The 14,906-nt window shown below is 41.0% G+C and overlaps 1 protein-coding gene across 1 annotated transcript in view; it reads left to right on the top strand.

Moving 5' to 3' along the window:
* The window catches only part of MOCS2 (molybdenum cofactor synthesis 2), a 29,420-nt gene extending 20,179 nt beyond the window's left edge, over positions 1-9,241 (top strand). The window contains exons 3-5 of the mRNA XM_082258831.1: positions 724-877; positions 6,389-6,512; positions 9,152-9,241. Coding sequence (XP_082114957.1) covers positions 724-877; positions 6,389-6,512; positions 9,152-9,229 — 356 coding nt within the window. The 3' untranslated portion in view covers positions 9,230-9,241. The remainder of the gene's footprint in view (positions 1-723; positions 878-6,388; positions 6,513-9,151) is intronic.
* Positions 9,242-14,906: the final 5,665 nt, after the last annotated feature.

The raw sequence follows: 14,906 nt of genomic DNA, 5'->3' as shown, positions 1-14,906 counted from the left end.
GGGCAGCTGTTCCACCCCAAAACTATTGTGTATGAAGCGGTCACTAGACAGCTCTGTACACAAAGTGGGGTAGATTTACTAAAGCTGGTGCACACAGAATCTGGTGCTGCTGCGCATAGTAATCAATCAGCTTCCACGTTTACACTGAGGGCGGGTTTGAAATCGTGCGAGTTCATCTGATTTCAAACCGCCATTTTCAGTCCGACCTCGGGGGCGATTTGACAGACATCTGTGCGGTTTCTTGCACAGATGTCTTATTACATTCTCCCCCCGAAGTCGCCAAAAGTAGTGCAAATTCTTTGCCAGCAATAGGCTCTGATTTGACATGCGATTTAACATGTCAAACTACATGTCAAATCAGCGTGATGTGAACGGGGGCTTGTTGTCAAAGCTTAATTAAACAAGCTGAAGTTAGAAGCTGATTGGTTATTATGCGCAGCTGCACCAGTATTAGTAAATCTCCCCCCACTTACCAAGCCACTCCCAGTGGCTGGGTACATTGCGATCGCTGTGATATCCAATCGCAGTGGTCAGAATGTAAAAACTAAACTGTGTTTGACATAGTAGATCCATCCCCTTCCTCTTACAATGGAAGGAGAGAAATTTATGAATGAGAAATGAATGAATGGGTCTGCAGCAGAAGCTGCTCATTCAGATCCACCCATCCCATTACACTTACTCCTCTCTATGTTCCTTGCCTGTGAATCCTTCATTGTCTTCTAGGTACGACGAGGAATCATTTTGAAGGAAAGAAGGTTGTGAGTTTAGAGTATGAGGCTTATGCACCAATGGCTGAGATGGAAATAAAGAAAATACTGTCTGACATCAGGCAGAAATGGCCGACTGTAAAGCACATAGCTGTTCATCACAGATTAGGGTAAGTCCGATGTTACTTTGCTAAGAAAGCTAAAAAAACATTGCTGTTCATGACCCAGGACTTGGCCACCTAAAAACACAGCAGTAGGGAATTGTTTGACCAGATTGATTCTTTCCTCTTACTTTGTTTAAATTGTTTGTAAACCTCAGACATGAAAAATGAACAAAGCATATCCCTCTATAGTGGGTACTTGTCTCAGTCCAGAGCACTAAGTGTCATTTTTTGTCTTGTTTGCTGCTTTGACCTTCTGCTATCAGCATGAATCACTTCTGATGAGTTTTTCTGACACCAAGAGAAAAATGGTGACAGGGGAGGGACCTCCAGCTGTGTGAAGGAAGTGGGGTGTCTCTTCCCTCCAATCAGCTCTCAGAGCTCTCCTCACTGATGTAACTTCAGCTCTCTGCTCCCTGCTTTTTAGAGCTGAGAGATCCTGTGTAAATTCTGCACTTTGAGTGTAGGGGAAATACGGCTGCAGATAAACAGGTACAATTGATGTAGGAAGATTTGTTTCATCTCTGTGTATCATCTGAGGCCAATCACTTCATGGGGAATATAGAAGGGTTCACAACCACTTTATTGAGCAAGCATGTCATTTACACACAAGGGGTTGTCCCTAGCTGGAAGGTGAAGGAACTGGTGACTTGGTCACTCACACATCTGTCTTGCGTCTTAACCACTTGCCGACCGGCGCACGACTATCTATGTCGGCGGTCAGCCCTTCACAGGCAAAGTGACGTAGATCTACGTCGCTTGCCTGTGAGGCTCTAGTGGGAGAGTGCGCACCGCCGGAGGCGCGCCCCCCCGCTCGCTCCCTAACATCTCCACACGTGTGACCGGCAGACCCGATGTCCGCCGGTCACTCGCGATCGTCGGGTGGAGAGGGAGAAAGGCAGACGGCTAATGTAAACAAAGCCGCCTGCCATTACCCCTGTGTAATGACAGAGATCATACGGTTCTGCTATGCAGGATCATATTTCTCTGTTGTTATATGAAAAGCCACGCCCCTTTACAGTTAGAAACACGCCCCTAGGGACACACTTAACACCTCCTTCTCCAATAAAGTTAACCCCTTCCCTGCCAGTGTAATTTTTACAGTAACAGTGCATATATATATAGCACTGATTACTGTAGTAATGTCACTGGTAACCCCAAAAGTGTCAAAAATGTCAGTAAAGGGTCCGATCTGTCTGCCGCAATGTCGCAGTCCCGCAAAAAAAATCGCAGATCGCCGCCATTACTTGTTAAAAAAAAAACCACAAATCTTTCCCTTAGTAAACGCAATAACTTTTGCGCAAACCAATCAAAATACACTTATAGCGATTTTTTTTTTTTTTTTTTTTTTTACCAAACATATGTAGCAGAAAACAAATTGGCCTAAAATGTTAAAAAATTTTGATTTTTACATTTTTTTGGGGGGGGGGAATTTCATATAAAAAAATGTGAAAAATATTGTTATTTTTTTCAAAATTGTCGCTCTATTTTTTTTGTTTATAGTGCAAAAAGTAAAAGTCGCAGAGGTGATCAAATACCACCAAAAGAAAGCTCTGTTTGTGGGAAAAAAAGGACGTCAATTTCGTTTAGGTACAGTGTTGCACAACCGCGCAATTGTCCGTTAAATTCACGCAGTGCCGAATCGCAAAATAGGGCCTGGTCAGGAAGGCGGTAAAATCTTCTGGGGCTTAAGTGGTTAAAGCCCAATTGAACCTTCTTCATTTATTAGTAGTGTAATGCTGTCAGGCTGCATATATGCAGTAATGATTATCCTTGTATTTTTATTATTCCTTTAAGGACTACAGCAAAGGGTAAAATGCCACTTCCCGGTTGTCTCAGTGCTTAACGGACTTGTCAGTTAGCCCAGAGCCAATCCGCTGTGTCGGGTGCCTGGGCAGGAAGCCGAGTGAGGGCAAGATAGCCCCCACTCAGCTCTATGGCCCTGACCGACGTCCCTTCCGCTTTCCGCCTTAAAGGGATGATTTTTTTTTTTCGCCTCTTAAAGGCAAAATTACTTTTTATTTATTTATTTTTTGCTTTTAAATAAGTCTTTATGACCCCCATATTTCTCAATAAAGAGTCCGTCATGCTTATGTCCTTGTAATAGGGAAAAAAAGTGATTAAAAAAAAAAAAAAAAAAAAGATTAAAGGGACAGTGTTAAAGTAAAAAGTCAAATAAAAAAAAAAAATAAAAATTTAAAGCACTCCGAGCTCGTGTGCAGAAGAGTAAGTCATGCCCACATATGTAAACTGTGTTCAAACTACACATGTGAGGTATCTCCACGATCGTTAGAGCGAGAGCAATCATTTTCGCACTATACCTCCCCTAACTCTAAACAGGTAACCTTTTAAAAATGTTTAAAGCCTAGCCTATGGAGATTTTTAAGTACTGTCGTTTTGTCACCATTCCACACCTGTGCGCAATTATAAAGGATAACATGTTAGGTATCTACTAACTCAGCGTAAAATCATCTTTCACATTATACAAAAAAAAAACGAGCTAGCTTTACGTTTTTTTTTTGTTTTTTTTTTTTTTGTTTATGGGAACTGATTGGCAGCACTAAGGGGGCTGCACTAATAATCATTGTACAGATGTCCCCTCTGAGGAATGCTGCTTATCGGCTCTCCTCTCCTCACATGCTGTCACCATGAAGAGAGCAATGCTGAGAACCAAAATTTTCTATTTACATTGTGAGTGGACACAGCTGATCACATGGTGAAGAGCCCATGTATGGGCTCTTTACCACGATTGGTGATGCGATGTGTCCAAAGTACACAGAGCACCACCGATTGCTGTCCTGCTCACCCCTGGTGGGTCTGCATGAGCAGCCTGTTCTGAAGGGCATTATATGACGTGCAGTGAACCTAAAATGAAGAAATTAGTGTAATATCTGTGTACTCCCTCCTACCGCAGCCTGTTAGTGCCTAGCTTCCCTATACATCCTGTAAAATAACTGAATATCCGCGCTACCAGAAAGTAGCAGCTAGCATTAACCACGATGTGATAAAAGGAATATGAAATAAAATACAGCGCTATAAATTAACTTGTGTATATATTTCATTAAAACAAGAGTCCACTTCAAGATGATATATGGAGCAATCCAATCCACCAAAAACACCTTGGTAAGTGAAAGTCCGTAAGATCAGTGACTGGAACAGTGAAAACCTCCACCACATACAAGGTAGCCGATTGGCATCTTACCGAATAAATATGACCACTGCTCTCACAATGGTCACCAAACGCCTTATGCTCAAAATGGAAGATCAGCCCCGGAAATTGCCAATGGATAATCCCAAGGGATCCGGGTATCACATTCCAGAGACAGGAACAACACCTCTCCCGGATATTAGGATACAAAAAGGGGGAAGACCATAGTGAAGTACGTTCCAACCTATAAAAGTTTATTATAAAATGGATACACTCACCGAGTGTGTGTATGTGTGTATATATATATATATATATATATATATATATATATATATATATATATATATAATATAGATATATAAAAAGCCTTCAGTAAAACATCAGATACAAACAGAGACCGCTGTGGAGCGGCAAGTCGCTTCCAGCTTGTGACGTCGACGCTCGCTGGGAACTCCGCCTACATGTTTCGCAGGACCCGGATGACGCAGAGTCCTGCGAAACATGTAGGCGGAGTTCCCAGCGAGCGTCGACGTCACAAGCTGGAAGCGACTTGCCGCTCCACAGCGGTCTCTGTTTGTATCTGATGTTTTACTGAAGGCTTTTTATATATCTATATATATATATATATATATATATATACTCGGTGAGTGTATCCATTTTAAAATAAACTTTCATATGTTGGTACATACGAGCCGCATCGATCGTTACCGACGGAAAGCCGACCGTCGGCTTCAAACAACGGTACCGGGATGATGCCTCTAGCTAGAGGCATCATCCCGGTATAACCACTCAAAGTCAGCCGACGTAGAGGTTACGTGACTGGTAGTAAAGTGGTTAAGGTAGGTGGGTAACAAAAACATTGAGTTCATCTCCTGTCCACCAAGAACAGAAAGCTGAGGCAGTAGTGGGCACAGGTTCCCCAAAACTGGACTGTTGAACACTAAAAATATATAGCCTGATCTGATGAGTCTCATTTTCTACTCAGTCACACTGATGGAAGGCCAGCCACTGGATCCGAATTCAACAGAACTCCTTTAGGCTCCATTCACATTTGTACGATTCCTAAGTTGTGCTGACTTTGGAGTGCAGCTTTGGTGCAACTTTGATGCAACTGCAATTTGGATGTTTGCGACTTGGATGTGACTTTGGCTTTGACCAGTGATAACTGTTATACAACTGTAGCGTTTGATTAACATTCCGGTACGACATTCATGCAACTTTGGAGGTTTAACATTAAAGTCTATGGCCCTCAAGTTGCATTAAAATCAGACCAAAGTAGTGCATGAACTATTTTGAAGTTGCTGCAACTTTAAGTCGCACATATATGAATGGTTATCAGTGGAGAACATAGGGAAGGACTTGGCGTCCTTTTTTGATGACCAAAGTTGCATGACTAGTTGCACAAGTGTGAAAGGATTCTTAGTGGTAGAAAGGGAGATTCCCTAAATGAATGTTCAGCTGACAAATCTGCAAAAAACGATAATGATATTATCTTCACATGGACCAGAAGGAATGTTTCTGAAATGTAGAAATTATGCCATAAAGACAAGCTGAAGCAGGGACACCAGTCGGCCCCTGAAGCTCATTTTTTATATTTAGGAGAGCATGCATCACTGTAAAACCTGAGCTCATAAGACATTCATAGTTATTTTAGAGATGTTTGTGAAAATTCAGTCACCGTAAGCTTGTTAACTTTTTGTGCTGCAGATGAACTTGTGCCATCATTTAAAGGGTGAGGCTGATGCACAGATATATTTATATTACAGTACAGGTCACTGCCCAGACCTGAACCTGTAACTCTCCTACAACTCGTGCCTATTTGCCCCATACTGGCACTACATCCACTGGAGCATTTGCATTTTGCAGGGCAGAGTTTGATCAAATGTGTTTGATAGCAGAGGAGAGATCTGGGGTCTAATAGACCCCAGATCTCTCAGTAAAGAGTACCTGTCACTGCCCATGCTATGCTGTTTATCCTTTGTGATAGCAATAAAGTTGATCAAAAAATGTAAGAGTGTAAAAAAAAAAAAAAGTAAGCGCCCCAGTCCGCCTCAAACAAATGTGAATGCATATATAGGTTCCACATGCATTTCAACAGCATCACTTGTAAAAGCATGGGCAGTATCAGCACCAGACCTCCTGTGTAACTCTGAACTGGTAACTTGTAAAGGTTTTTTAAGCATTGCCTATAGATAATTTATTGTACAGTAGTCTGTCATGATTCGATGCCCGGTCTAATTTTGATCCATATGCCATGTATGGATCGAAATGGCCATCAGCTTTAGGGTAGGTTCTTACCAAAATTAATTAAAAAAAAAAATATTGAATAATGAAAAAAAAAAGAAAATTACTAAAAATATTATTGTTGGTAGGTTGGTTCCAGTAACTGAAGCCAGTGTAGCCATTGCAGTTTCCTCCCCACACAGGAATGACTCCCTGGATGCTGTAAAATATTGTATAAATGCCTTAAAAGCAACTGTGCCTATATGGAAAAAGGTAAGTACTGTATTCATAAAATAATTAAATAAATGTAAACCTAATGTAATAAAAATACTATTGAATTAAAATCACCTGTTGTCTTTTCTTTTACAGTAGTAAATCACATGTTGTCATGGTAAAAGCGTAAAAGCAGCCAAAATAATAATATAAAAAAACAAAAAATCAGCACAAGGGACATACGTTGCAGTCAGTATGATGTGTCCCTTGTGTTTATGCCTCTTCTTTTAGTTGAAATCCTCCTCCATCCATGCCACCACCCGCTGCTATTTTCCTCCGATGAGGGGGATAACAGAACTAATGGGCTCTCACAGGTTCTCATCAAGAGAGCCCGACAATGCAGCCCTTCCTGCCCAGATCCCCATTTCCAAAACCTCACTATCCCAGATAACGAGGATAACTTTCCACAAATTAGTGGCAGCGTTGAATTGTAAGTCTGTCAACGTGATGCACAATTTCACTCGCAAGTTGTACACTTGCAGAGCACTTGAAGCACAAGTTCTAGTTGTAGCACATTTGCATGGCAAGTCTCTAGAAAGAGTAAAGTTGCAGTGGTGAGTCTACAGCAAGAGTTCTGCAAGTCAACAGCATGAAAATTCAGCCACAGTGACCCCTGTGGTGGGATGACTATTGTACAACATAACTGAACCAGAACTTGCAGCAGACTTTTAGAATGTTTGCAAAGAAAGTTGATCTGGAGTCATGCAATGCGGACTTGCTGCATTTGTGCAACAAACTTGTGAAGACTGGCAAGTCTAGCAAAAGCTTAGCAAGTCATTCTCAAACTTGCAGCAATTGCTTGCTATCTGGGATGGCTTCTATGAATGGAGCAGGATCTATGAATGGTGAATGGGCGGGTGATGTAAAGGCAGAGATGTATAGTAACTAAGTAGAACTACTTCACTACTGTAATTGAGTACCGAAAGGCGGTATCTGTACTTTCCTAGAGTAGAATTTTTTTCTCCTACTTCCACTTTTACTTCACTAAATTTTTTCAATGATTTCAATACTTCTACTCTGATATTTTTTTTTTGTGCTGCATAGTTACTCGTTACTATTATAAAAATTACCACTGCCAGAACAGTAGATGGCAGGTTTCATGAAGCTCAAAACATGTGTATTATCAGCGCATACGAAAATAAATGCTACTGTATGTATAAATAAAAGTTGCATTTGAAATAATAAAAAACAATATGATGTTCAAACTTTTGACTTCTTTCTTTAATAACTACATAACACAGTACTTGTACTTTTACTTTCAGTACTTGAGAAGCAAAATTTTTAAAAAAACTACTTGCAATACTTAAGTACAAAAAATGTTGAATACTTTAGTACTTCTACTCAAGTCACTTTTTGATCGAGCACTTCCACTTCTACTTAAGTCACTTTTTGATCGAGCACGTGTACTTTTACTCAAGTATGGGTTTCGAGTACTTTATACAACTCTGTTTAAAGGTCCACCACCTCCATTTATGGAACTGGGTAGAAAGGATGGGCATAGTTGGGCTCTCCATTTCCTTTAACCCCCTCAGCACTGAAGGATTATGGAAGGGGGGTGGGGGCATGGTTATATTTCAATGAACAGAAAAGGCATCAGCACAAGGGATACGTCCTACTGACTGTAAGTTATGTCCCATGTGCTGATTTTTTTGTATTTTAATTTGGCTGCACTTGGGCTTTAAAATGTATGTAAATGCTTACATCAAGTATGCAATTGAAAGCATAGGTGTGCACAGTGTATTGCATTAAGTTGTGAACCCAAAACTCAAACACACACTTGCCTTTCTCAGAACTCTCAGCTGCACTGGACAGTGAATGAATGAGAAGTGATCTGTGCTGAGCGACTTACTGTTCATTCACAAGCTCAAGCATAGTAAACATAGTTTACTATGCTTCTGTTATAAATGAACACAGTAAGTGAGTATGTTCACTGTGTTCATTTTTAAAAGGAAGGTGCTGTTAAAGGATTTACCAGCCCCTTCCCCCCCACTCCCTATCCCAAAACATCCCCCCCAGCAGCTGGTAGAAGAGGAGGGAAGCCAGCAGCACTGCGGGGCGGGAGGGTCAACATGGGAAGATGGGGCAGTAGGGGGAATTGGCACCACACGTAGTGATTGGGGTGTGCCCAGGCACACCCCTTGAGCACGCCTATGATTGAAAGAGTTTTGTTATATCTGTTTGAATTACCTGGTATTGCTACCAAAAATCCAGCACTGCCCTGTGTACTCTACAACCAATACAATAAACTGCCCCGGTCCTATACTGAATCATTATAAAGTATTTATATATATATACTTATCTACCTCCGCTCTGGAAGGTTTTGTGGTGTTTACATTCACAGGTCTCTCTTCTGTCATTCGCTCAGCCGATCATCAAGCTTGGGCCATAAATCATTGGCCAGGATTTGCTGATTGGCTTGTGCTGTAGTGAATGGCAGCATAGTCATGGCAGCGGGTGCGCATGCTCCCCCTAGCTGGAAGTGTTGGATCATGTACATGTACGTAATCCAGCGCAGCGCGGCCGCTCTGCCGCATGAATCTGCGGTACTTGGCCTGCAAGCAGCTATATAAATGATATATTTAATGATAGTATTGTATTTTATTCTGTTCTCTTAAAATTTGTATTATTTTTTCGTCTAGGAGATGTATGAAGAGGATGGCTATTCTTGGAAAGAAAATACAGAATGTTTCTGGAAAAAAGAAGATGGCATAAAATAGAAATACGATATATACAGGGTTAATGTAATCCTGACCTAGACTTGACAACAGACAAAACAAAAAGTGTAACTGACAATTGCCGTTAGAGACCACTCAACCAAGTCATACGTCTTACGGATGTAAGCCCGCATCTGACCCTTGTAGCAGTTTATCAGCGGCTTCTTAAAGAGTAACTCCACTTTTGTAGGGGGAAAAAAAATCATCCCCTCTGTGTGATCTTAGTACATTGCAAGGATTTTAACAAACTTTGCAGATTCCTACCTTTGGAAAAAACACAAGTGTTTCCATCTTTGCGATGGGACTTTAAAGGCCTACAAGAGTGGTCCGTATTTTCATTAAGAAAGCAAAGTTTAATAGTTTCAAAAAAGTGGTATACATAGATCATAAAAAAAGTAGTACATTCAATATAAAATGAGGTACATATTACCACACCATATTATATACATAGCATCTAATGTCTATGAAAAGTTTATTTTGCATAAATAGAACCCTCGCGTTTTCCGAGTGACTGGACTCCTTCAGGGATATAATTGCAAATGGTGTCCTCAACATCGATCAAAAAAGAGGAGAAAAAAATAAAAACAAGAAAACATCATTCAAATGCCATATCAAGAATGATATCTCATAATCCCCATTAATGGTGGAGGGGGGGTGGAAGTTGGGACACCCTGAAACCCAGATATTAAGGGGGCCTTTGGCAGATGTACACTGAGGCCTCTATAGTGGCTCAGAATAATCCCCATTAATTGTGGAGGTGGGGATGGAAGACGGGATCTCGGGAAACCAGAATCGGAGCCACTACAGAGGCCTCAGTGCACAGCTGCCAAAGCCCCCCTAATATCTGGGTTTCAGAAGGTCCCATCTTCCACCCCCCCACCATTAATTTTAACGTTTCCTGAGGTCTCTTCTTCCATCCCCCCTCCACCATCAATGGGGATTATGGGATATCATCCTTGATATGGCACTTGCATGATGTTTTCTTGTTTTTTTTTTTTTTCTCTTTTTTTGATCGATATTGGGCCAATTTCTTATGAGGACACTACCATATTTACGCCATTTGCTTAATCCCTGAAGAAGGAGTGAAGTCATCAGATAGATGCTATGTATATAATATGGTGTGGTAATATGTACCTCATTTTATATTGAATTTACTACTTTTTAAAAAAAAAAAAAATTATATACAGTACTATGTATACAACTTTTTGAAACTATTTAAACTTTGGTTTTTAGTAAAAATATTGACCACTCTTGTATATATGCCTTTAAAGTTCCATTGCAAAGGGGGAAACATTTGTGTTTTTTCCATATATCGCAAGGATGTGGCTACACCAATAGCAGATATATCCACGTTTTTTTTTTTTTTTCTAGATCTCTACCTTTTGTTATTCTGAAGAAATAGCTGTTTGTGTGTCTGTGTCCATGCGCTAAGTGAATCTGTACAGGTGTGATTTTTTATTTAGCGATCGGCTGCTGAACCTGCAGGGTTTTAATGAGGAAAGCTGCAGAGTCTGCATCCCTTTTAGGTGGGATTTCTGTTTGAACGTATCTCACCAAAAATGATATTTTTGTTGCAGGGGATGCTCAAAATCTGATTGGTATTTTAGTGCAGATGTCTGGGAAAATCAGTAATTTGCATATCTGGGGGATGCTCTGTGTACAGAACACCTCCAGGTAGCTATATTGCATTGCATTTTACAGAAAATTACAGCACTACAGATTGAAAAGCAAAGGTCATTTTTAATAACATTCAATTACAATATCATTTGTTTCGCAATTGTATACACTATATTATTATTTTTAGCTAATTTATTTTCCAATAAAAGTGGAGTTAGCCCGCCATACATGGGCTTCATTTCGGCCAGTTTAGCAGAGGCTGGCCACATTTTGATCAATGTATGGGGTAGCTGGTTGTACACAGATCAAATCTATCGATTGGGAAAAACCTGACCAGTTGGTTGTACACAAGTCAAACGATCAGTGCCACCGGCTGTAGCCGGCAACGCTTACCAGGGCAGCCTTCCCTGTCGGCAGAATACAATAGCACAGCAGGAGTGATTTCCCCATCCACATTGAATATGAGATGGTCCCAACTAGATTCCCTTATTAAAGACAGCCATACACGCCTCAATTTTCTCTCATTCAGCATCTGATTCTTACATCCAAGCAAACAGCATAGATGGGAGGAATCTCCACTGCCAGCTATTGTATTTGGGCAGGTGCAGCTTCTTGAATATAAGTGGCACTGCCAGATTGGCCTATATTTTTAAATCCTGCTTAAACTAGCCATACATTTATACAATTTTCTTGTTCATTTCCTTTAGATTTACCCTCAACTATGTAGTGCAAGGGCCTGCCTGATTGCATTTAAATTAAAAGTGGTAAATCAAAAGGAAAATTGTATATTGTATGGCTAGCTGGGTGATGCCTACCGGGACACACTCCGCTCAAATTTTAGCCAGTTCAGCAGGAATCGGCTGAAGTTTAAGCTGTCTGACAGGCTTAATAATATGCACTCTAATGGTATGTGGAGTTTAAAGTGATTGTAATGGGATTATTTTTAAATAACACCCCTGTCATAGTTGCCTACTTTGTACAGTGGTTTTAGCACAATCCTCCTCTTCTTGGGTCCCCCCACTGGTGCTCCTGGCTCCCCCCCCCCCCCCTGTTGTGTGCCCCTATTGCAGGCCACTTGCTATGGGAGCACTCGTGTGGGCTTGATCCCAAGCTGCGCTCTGTGTGTTCATAGACAATATCTACACTGCTCAAAAAAAAAAGGAACACTTTTTAATCAGAGTATAGAATCAAGTCAATTAAACTCCTGGAATATTAATCTGGTCAGTTAGGTAGCAGAGGGGTTGCTATTTAGTTTCAGCTGCTTTGGTGTTTACTAAATTAACAGAAAGTGCACTTGATGGGCACCAATGAGACGACCTCCAAAACAGGAATGGTTTTACAGGTGGAGGCCACTGACATTTTTTTCCCTACTCATCTTTTTTGACTGTTTTTCACTAGTTTTGCATTGGGCTAGGATCAGTGTTACTACTGGTAGCATGAGGGGATATCTGGACCCTATAGAGGTTGCACAGGCTTTCCAACACCTCCAAGATGGCACATCAATACGTGCCATTGTCAGGTTTGCTGTATTTCCTAGCACAGTCTCGAGCAGGGAGGAGATTCCAGGAGACAGGCAGTTACTCTAGGAGAGCTAGAAGGTCCTTAATCCATCAGCAGGACCGGTATCTGCTCTTTTGTGCAAGGAGGAACAGGATGAGCACTGCCAGAGCCCTACAAAATGACCTCCAGCAGGCCACTGGGGTGAATGTTTTGACCAAACAATCAGAAATGGACTTCATGAGGGTGGCCTGAGGGCCCGACATCCTCTAGTGCGCCCTGTGCTCACTGCCCAGCACTGTGAAGCTCGATTGGCATTTGCCATTGAACACCGGAATTGGCAGGTCAGCCACTGGCGCCCTGTGCTTTTCACAGATGAGAACAGGTTTACCCTGAGCATATGTGACAGACGTAAAAGGATCTGGAGTAGCCATGGAGAATGTTATGTTGTGCCCAGCCTTCTGTGTGGACAGTGAAGGAATAGCAGAGTACTGATGACATCATCCTTATTCTTCTCTCCTGTAAGCATTGACGGCACTGCTTCAACCCAAAGATTTTTCTATTTGCTGACCCTCTTAGTTTGTTGTGCAGAGGATAATAATTTACCAATTATGAAGACTTGGGTTACTGTGCTAGTTGCATATGAAAAAGCAAAAATTAATGATTTTTTTTGAATGAATACATAATTTGAATACATTCTGATTTATCATATCTACCCCGTGTTCTAAGCGAAAAACTACTTCTGCTTGGTAATTTCCTAATTGTGAGCAACTAAAGTCCTTTTCATGAAGATTAAAGTGGTTCTAAAGCCAACATTTTTTCACTTTAATACATAAAATATGTCCCACTATTTGTTCCCCCGCTTCTCTCTAAACACTTACTTGGGTCCTCTCTGGATCCACCGCCATGCCCATCTGCAGTAGCGCTGTTCTCTCCTCTTGTGACAGGGCACACGGGCAGGAGCGGGGGGGGGGGGGGGTTCAGGTAAGTTTACACCTCTTTTTCATTTTTGGGAAAAATAAAAGATTACCTTTTATAACCACTTTAAAACCTTGTTCATCTTCAATTATTGATTGCTATGTTAGTTGTCGCAGATGAATCTTATGCCTCGAACGATTATCGGCCGACCGATCGGCCGTCTTTTGTCCAGTGTTGTTGTGTTGGTTGAAATGTGCTCTTGACTGTACACAAATTTTCTCTGCCAGCAACAACCAACTTCAGAAGTGATGTCATGTGCTGGTTTACTTTCAGTGTGTTTTTTCTTCTCTGAGCATGCCCAGTCTTGCTCATCTGATTTTTGTCTTCCGAAATCTGTACTGACTGACGAACAATCGGCCGTTCTGTTGACGGCCAACAAAAATTTATAGCATGCACATCAGATTTTGTTCGGCCGAAAAGTCGCAGTCTGTTGTCGGAATCATCATACTAACAAGCCGACAATCGGCCGATCGGACGTTGGCCGAAAATTCACGGCCAACAATCGGTGCATGTGTACGAGGCATTAGTGAGTTTAAGTTTGACCTTGCCTGCAGTGGCTAGCATGTATCTAACCGCACAGGTGATTGCTTGTTTGGTGCACATGTATTGGACATTAAAGTAGGCTGATATCTGATGTGGGTTATAAGCTTTTCTACTAAATGGTCCATCCAAAAATGAGATACAACAGAAAAGCTGCTAGCACCAAGGGTTGCCTATTAGGACCCATTTACACCAAGGTGGTCCTCTGAGGTTCATTTATTACATGCACATTATGTCACACCTTACCCTGCATTATGCAAAAATTGGATCTGCAGCAATATTGGTCAGCACACCATAATGCATAGAGGTGTCTGCTGGTTGTGGTGTGTAAAGAAGGTGTGGTTGGGGTGGTGTTCACATTGAATGCACCTAACATACCTTTGTGTTACAGTAATGTGTGTGGTGATGCAGCAAACTGTTGTGAATGGGCCCCTTAGTGAGTTGTTTTTGGTCTAATTGTTGTTTTACTAAAACTGGAGAGGGGGACTGTTGCATAGAAGGCATTAAGAAAAAAAAAAACCTTCTGACTTTACAACCACTTTACGCTTTCACAAAAACAACTGGAAGTTGATTGGTTTCTATGCAGAGCTCCAAAACTCTTCAGTTTTAGTAAATGAACCTCATTAACCCATACCAATTTGCTAATATTGTTTGCCTAAATTATATATTTTAAATTATATACATGAAATAAAAAAAGTTGCAACCATGTTAAAACCACGAAGGCAATACAGACCATCATCTATAAAACTTTATTTATATAAAATATTTTTCAAAGAATGATACATACAGCCTGTCTCAGTTTCAAGTATTTCAAACAAAGTATGGATGGTTCCTATACAAATATATAATACAAAAAGGTGGGTGGCTTATAGCAGAAAAGTGGGTTATTGCACGCAAATGTACAATTTTAAGTCAAAGCTTTTAAATAAAGTTATAAAATGTAAATAAAGTTTACTTTTTGTTGATAAAGGACAGCCATTGTTGACACTCCAGTTGTGTTAGCGTTTCCTGTTCATGGCAGAGAAGGGGAGACACGTAGGCCGTCCCG

This window comes from Pelophylax lessonae (genome assembly GCF_965119305.1).
Source record: "Pelophylax lessonae genome assembly, chromosome: 1".
NCBI classification, from domain to species: domain Eukaryota; kingdom Metazoa; phylum Chordata; class Amphibia; order Anura; family Ranidae; genus Pelophylax; species Pelophylax lessonae.
This window is presented reverse-complemented; position numbering and strand designations above follow the sequence as displayed.